The 7061-nt window shown below is 60.9% G+C and overlaps 1 protein-coding gene across 1 annotated transcript; it reads right to left on the reverse strand.

Annotated features, from left to right (window-relative positions):
- Positions 1 to 5238: 5238 nt before the first annotated feature.
- THITE_2169893 (uncharacterized protein) lies at positions 5239 to 5913 on the reverse strand (the record flags this gene model as incomplete). The annotated part of the gene is made up of 1 exon (XM_003651419.1): positions 5239 to 5913. A coding segment is annotated over exon 1 (501 nt), but the record flags the coding sequence as incomplete, so codon positions are not given.
- Positions 5914 to 7061: the final 1148 nt, after the last annotated feature.

Genomic DNA, 7061 nt, shown 5'->3' on the forward strand with positions numbered 1-7061 from the left:
TGCTCAACCCGACAAGAACAGAACAAGGTAGGTCCTGGGTAAAATAGATGGGGGGTATCATTCTAGTGTACTAGTATGTACGTCCAGTCTCGTGCTGCTGGTTGTAGAACAACAAACGAAGAACAAAAGAGAGGGGACGAAAGAAATGAAGATAAATGCAAATGCATAGAGGGGAGTAAAAAGACAGATCTCAAACACAGGACAACATCAGGCTGGCCATGACAGCTGCTTGCCTCGATTGCTGACACTCGTTCCGCCCGAGCCACACACCAGATCATATCCATCTCCTCCCCGTCCAGCGGACGGCCGAAATGCAAAGGAAAATGACAAAAGAAAGCATTGGTAGTAACAGGTCTGGCGATTGTTCCGTTGTTCTCAAGTCAATCCGTTCGTTATCCTCCTCCTTTCTGTTTCCCAACCGAACCAAACCAAAGGGCACGCCCGCGGAGATGCTTAATCCTCAAAGAAACCGGCGTCATCAAAGTCCTCAGCCGCTTGGGCGTCATCATCATAAGCGCTGGGACGCATCATAGGCGGCGTGACGGGCCCCGCGAGGGGCCGGCGAGGAGGCGTCTTCTGGCCCGCGGACGCCTGGCTCTTCGTTGCCTCGTCCGACACCGTAGCTGATGTCGAGGAGATCCCCGCCGCCGTCGTCGACGGCGGCGGCCGGGGCCTGTTGGCAAGGTCCTGCGCCGTGAACCGGCGGCCCGTGCTCGCAAAGGCGGTGGGTTGCTGTTTATTAGCCTGAGACGGCGGGGTCTGGCGCATGCCCGAGGTGGGCGGGGTCAGCAGCCCGCCGAGGAGGCTGCTGGATGCGGGACTAACCCGCGAAGGCGTCGAGTTCCTCCCATTAGCTGCAGGCGCCGGCGACGACAGGACGCTGCCAAGATCTCGTGCCTTGCGCCAGTTGCCCCATGCTGCGGCCAGAGGACCGACTGCTTGGACGACACGGGGCGTTGCGGCATCGCGGATCGTAGCCGCGATGTTGGGCAGGTTGATAGCCGAGCCGCCGTTCATGGCCCTCTCGCGTTCCTGCTCCTCCATCTGGAGGTTCGCCTTTAGGCGGATCGCGGCGTCCTTGACGGCGTTCCTGTCGTAGTCTTCCCGGCCAAGCGCACTGATAATGTCTTGGAGATCCGAGTGCCTCACGGCAAGAAGCTCGCGCAGCCAGATGATCTCATCGTCGCGCTTGGAAATCTTAGTCTCCGCGTCAGGGTCCGTCTTGGACAACTTGTGCTCCAGCTCCTCAATCCTCTGCTCGCGCTCTTGCAGCTGCTCCTGCAACACCATGATGGACTCGCGCAGGGCTTGCGGCGAGATCTTCTCGGGCGGCTCGAGCTGGCGAGCGGCGGCTGGTTTAGGATGGGAAACTGCGGCTTCCGCGCTGGCAACGGACTTCGCGGCCTGGGCAGCTGCCCGCGCAGCCTCCTTGGCAATCTCCAGCTTCTCTTCCAGGTGGGCAACCTTGTCTTGCAGATGCTCCGACTTGGATGCAGAGATGCTGAGGCGTTCCAAGAGATTCTGCTCGGCCCTCTGGGCATCCTCGGTCGTCTTGTTGAGCCGGCGCTCGTACCGCGCCTGCAAGTCCTCAATCTCGTTGTGGTGCTTCCGAGCAAGCTCCTCAAGCTCAGCCTGCTTTGAGTTCTGCGCCTCCTCCAGCAGCATTTCGTGGCGGGCCTTGGCCGTGTCCGCGTCCAGCTTGACCTGGTCGAGTTGCGCCCTGAGCCTCGACATTTGGTCCTCGAGCTCCTCGCGCACAACGTTGACCTGGTGGTTGGCGTTCTCCACCTCGGCCTGCATCGAGTCGCGTGTGCGCTGAACTTCGCGCGCAGCGGATTCTCTGGCCTCTTGGAACTCGGCTTGGTAGCGGAGCGCAGTCTGGTGCAGTTTGTGATTCTCGGAGCGCATCTCCGCGAGCACGCCCTCGAGTCTCTTACACTCAGCGACGGCCCGCATGCCTTGGCGTTCGCCCATCTCCAGCCTCTCGAGCTCCGTCTCGATACGCTCACGAGTTCTCGCCTCGGCCTGCAGTCTAGCTTCGAGGACCTCTTGGCGAGCGAGCAGGGTTTGCTCTCTCTTGGTGCGGCGCGCATTCTCCTCGGTGATCTCCTTCGCCGCCCGCGCCATCTCCTCTTGCATCGAGACGAACTTGGAGCGCCAGGTGTCGCGGATCCGCTCGTTCTCCTGCAGCTGGGTGCCCAAAGTGTCAATAAGCTTGTGCAGGGCCTTGTTTTCATCGAGCGCCTGTGCGAGGTCTCTGTCCCGCCGCTGGATGATGGCGACGATGCGATCTGTTTCGGACTGCCAGTGTTGAGCCTGCTTGCGGGCCTCCCGTGCGTCGGCTTCGAGCGCGTTGATGCGATTCTGCGTCTCGCTCTGAGCTTGATGCGCATTTGCCTGGCTGGCCTCTAAGAGGGTGAGGCGCATGGCGCTCTTGCTCTGCGCAGACTCGATCGACTTGATCTTTTGCTCCTTCTGATCGACAAGCTCCCTAAGCCGTGTCTCCTCTTCGGACGATATCCGAAGCAGGCGCTGGACCTCAGAAAGTCGATCTTCGGCCGCTCTCCTCCCTTGGACCTCCTGTTCCGCCTGGCGCTCCGCATGCTGCGCCCGGTCCTCGAGGTCGGCAATGCGCTGGTTCAATGCGCTCTTGTTCATCATCTCCACTTCGATCCTGGTAGCAGCCGATTGCAGTTCGCGGTCAAGCTCTGCCATCCGGGTTTCGGCGGCGCGCTTAGCAGATACCTCGGCCTCCACCTTCGCCTGCTCCGCGCGGAGCCGTTCTTCGAGCTCGGAAACACGGGCTTGAAGCTCATTCAACTGCTCGTTCTTGTCGTCAGCAGCCGGCGGCGGCGGGGGCATGCGGCGCTCGACAGCCTCCTCCACAATGTTCTTGAGGTCCTCGCTGCGGAACGCAGGTTGAAGCGATTGGCCGAGCTGCGCCTTCATATCCTCGAGCGCTTTCAGGACGAGAGAGTTATCAGCCAGGGGTGCAGCAGGAGGCGGAGACGGCTCCTTTGGCTGGTTCCGGCGTTGCGTAGCTAGGGCGTCCAGGACTGCGGCGCGAATGCGCTCAATTCTGCGGTCCCGGCGCGGACTCATGGAGCGCAGAGGACCGTCTTCATCATCCTCATCGTCAGCATCACTCTCACGGATCTCGGCAGAGATGCTGCGCCTCTCACGCCGACTGGATGGCGCCCGCCCAGACAGTCCAGCAAGCGCATGATTGATGCTGTCTAGAGTCCGCTCAATAGGGCTAAGGCGCGCGGCGAGCAAGCCACCGACGAGTTCGTTGACGCGACCATCGAAGAACGCGACCCGGGATTCGAGCTTCGTTTGTTCATCTTCGCTGAAGACGCCTTCCCAGTCACTGGCAGGCAAGTCCTCATTGCCATTAAGACGATAGATAGCGCCTTCGCCAGATTGAACACTGCGTGACGGGTCAGTGAAGGGGTCCTCCAGACCAGCTGAGGCCGGGTGATGGTAGTCCGCCTGGCTAGGGCTGGGAGCATCGCTGCGGGAGTAGCTCGGGGGAGGCAGGCGTGGTGGCGAAGAATCTGGCGCGGCCGCCTCGGGCGAGCCACGATCCGGACTGGGCTCACGCCATTGCGGCAGATCGTTGTAAGTCCTGTTGACGCCCATATCCGGGTTCTCGTGCAGACGGCGCATGACTTCATCAATGACAGCCATGGATGGCTCGAGGGGCAGGTCGCCTTCCACATGCTGGTCATTTGAAGCGGCGGACAGTCCGTCACCAGCGAGGGGTGAGACAACCGGTTCCGCACTCGGTACCTTGTCGTCGCTAACAGGCGATGGTGAGTTGGCAAAACGGGAGGCTGCCAGACCAGTCCGTTTCGGCGGCGGTGGCGGAGAAGCCCTGGCATATCGAGAAGCGGCGAGCCCCTTTGTACCGGCTGGCAGCCGAGGAGGTGCCGGAGAAACGACCGGCGTGTCCTGCTCTACCGGCTTCTCGATGGATTCCACGACTTCTTCTGCCGTAACCTGTGACTGCGGCTCAGCCGCGTCCACGGAGTCGTCCCGGGGTGTCACGATCTCGTCCGCAACAGTTTCGAACGGAACCGCTTGCTGCTCAGTAATCTCATCGGTGGAAACCTCGGCATTATTGTCAGAGGCGCCAGCCCATGCGGCACCTGGAACAAAGGCCTTGGCAGTTGCAGAGAGCGATTTCTTATGGGCAGGCTTGAAAACCTCGGTGCCGAACGGTCTCGCCTCGTCGAAGGCTTGCATGTCAACGACACTCTTGAACTCGAATGGGGCCCAATTCAGTGGAGCATGACCCGGGGAAGGTTCAGACGGGCTGGCAGTGGCCTTCGTATCCGTCGTTTCGGACACGATCGTGGATGACATGGTTGTATCTCCGATTCCCAGGTTTGATTCGTCGAACGACTTCTCCTCCACGGGCATCGCATCCTCTTGGAGAGACGTTTTCTCCAACCGGGGCGCCGGCACAGGCGTGTCTTCCTTGGTCGGCTCCGCAAACAGCGGCACAGCACCATCATCATCCGCACTGGCGCGAGCCCTCTTGGCACGCGACTCATCAACAACATCCCGGGGACGGCGGTCGGCATCATCCCGCGCACTGTTGGCAGCGGGCGATTCGCGGCTCTCGGGCCGGACAATCGGAATCGCCTTGGATCTTTTGGCGGGCTTGACAATATCCGTGCTGCTCAGGTCGATATTGCCGAAGATGGAGCTGGCCCGGTTGCTGCCACTCTCAGCCCCCGAAAATATGGGGCTTGTGACCGAAGTGGACAGCGAGTGCGGGGTGAAGGCAGGCGCATCGGGGCGGAACTTGGGGCCCGAGGTCGAGAAGCTGAACTCGCTCTGACCAGGGGAAAAGACAGGAGCATTGACATTGATCTTGGACGAGGCGGACGTTGGCAGGCTGGGCTGGCTCGACTCGGTCGGATTAAAGCCCATACTGAACGTCATAGGCTGGAATGTGTTGCTCGTGAAGGCGAATGTGCCGGGATTGAAGGTGCTTGTCGGGTTGAACTTGAACTCGGGGGCCTCCACGTTGAATTTCGAGAAAGAGGACTTGCTGCCGTGGCTGGCACTGGCTTGATGAGCGGTATCGGCAGACTTGCCAGGGTCGTTGTCGATCCAGGGGTTGCTGGCGGTAGAGTAGCCACGTTGGTGCATGAGCTTGGAGAAATCCAGAGCCTGCACAGGCGTGCCCAAGTTGCTCGGGTTCGTCTCGATCTCATCATCCTCCGCCTCCTGGGCGCTGATCTGCTGCAGCGTGGGCCTGAAGGCGCCTTGGTTCGACGCATCGTCCTCGGTGAAATATTTCTGGGACAGCGAATGCCCCCGGCTATGGGGCCTAGGATGATGCAGGACAATGCCGTCCGCGTCACCTGCAAAACGAGGAGGCTGCGGGGCCAACTGAACCAATGGGTCGGCCGGGTGACCGAGACCGGAGGTCATCGGACGCGTGTCCGTCTTGCCGTTGTCATTGTGCGGGCTGTAGTCCTCATCGTTGTCCAGCTGCGACCGCATTTGTTCTTCCAAGTGATACTCAGCCTCGTCGATTTCTTTCTGCAGGCTATCGCTGGCATTATGGCGGACGAAGCCGGGCTCGCGGGCCGTCTCTTGAGGACCCTCGACCATATTCTCTTCATCAACCTCGCGCAGTTCTTGCAAGCGAGGCGATGCCCTGACCGGCGGCTGGAACTGGTGAGCCAGCGCGGGAAATTGGAGAGACTGGTGACGCTGATGGCCAACTGCTCCCGGCAGCCCATCCGGCGAGAAAGGCGATGCTGGCGACATGACCGCGCTGAGATTAGCAAGCGAAGGTGAGCCAACACGATGACCTTGTTGCAGCATCAGTTGCGGAGACCACGCGTGGGGCGACGGAATCGAGATGGACGCGCGAGGGTTGAACTTGACGCCAAACGGTCCCGAAGAGGTGCCCGCCGGGACACCAGGGCTCTGGGTAGCCGTCGTTACGAACGGAGGAGTAAACGGGAACCCGGCGATGGCCTGGTTACTCGAAGCCGAAGAGGTTGGGACTGGCGGAGAAAAGGGGAGCGGAGGGTACTGCGTCAGCGATGCTTGTCTGCTCGTTGCAGATGCTGGGGAAATCGATGGCGGAGGCGGCTCCTCGTCGCCAAACGACACTCCCAAGGCGCGGAGCTTCGCCTCATTGAGCTCATTGACATATCTCTTCCACGCTACGGATCCAGTTCGTCAGTCACTGGCTCGACCGCGTCGAAACCTCAAACAAACCAAGTACTCACCATCCAAATCGGGCAGGAGAACCTTCCAACCGCCCTGGTTCCGTTCCCGAATCATATCATCAGGGTCCGGCCAAGCGCGCCTGCTCTGCGACTCCTCCCCAGGGCCCACATTAGCAGCTGGCTCGTACAAGTCGAACCCGTCGATGCTGTAGCCTAGTTGCTGCCAACTTCGAAGCATGCCAGCAACGTCGGACTCGGTCAGAGGCATGGGGCTTCCGCCCGGAGCGCCACGTTCCTCGTCCCTTGGCAGGAGGATCAGGACACTCTTCCCCTTCCAAGGCACCTTCTTTTTGACGCGCGGCGTCGTGGCAGTCGGAGCCCGCTTAACAGCAGCTCGGGGCGGCGTTAGGGGGTCGCCGGGGCCGGCGCCCTGGGCCCCGACAGACCCACTTGACCTCGCAGCGTGGTCGAGCGTAGGCGTGCGAGGTGTCTCCATTGCTGTCGCAGGCATATCCACTGGCGTGGAGTCAACTGCATTGCCAGACGACAGCATTCTCGCGGCCGTTCTCGGTTTGTTGCTCAGGTGTGACTGTCTAAGTGTCTCGCTGCTAGACTGCTTGTCCAGGCCGCCCCGGGAGGTCTGCCTGCTGCGGCCGCTGTTTCTCTTGCGGCTGGCCTTGGGGGTCTGCGCGCTGTCGTCGCCCAGCCAAGCAGCCTCGTCGCCGGAGAATGAGTCGCTCAATGAAGAGTTCTCGCTTTCGCCGGTGCCGTCGCTGAACCAATGCCGCTTTTCCTGCTTGGCAGTGCCGCCTGAAGTGTGCTGGCGAATCCAGCCTTCGGTGATACCGTGTGCAAGACGCC

This window comes from Thermothielavioides terrestris, chromosome 2 (assembly GCF_000226115.1).
Source record: "Thermothielavioides terrestris NRRL 8126 chromosome 2, complete sequence".
In the NCBI taxonomy this organism is placed as follows: domain Eukaryota; kingdom Fungi; phylum Ascomycota; class Sordariomycetes; order Sordariales; family Chaetomiaceae; genus Thermothielavioides; species Thermothielavioides terrestris.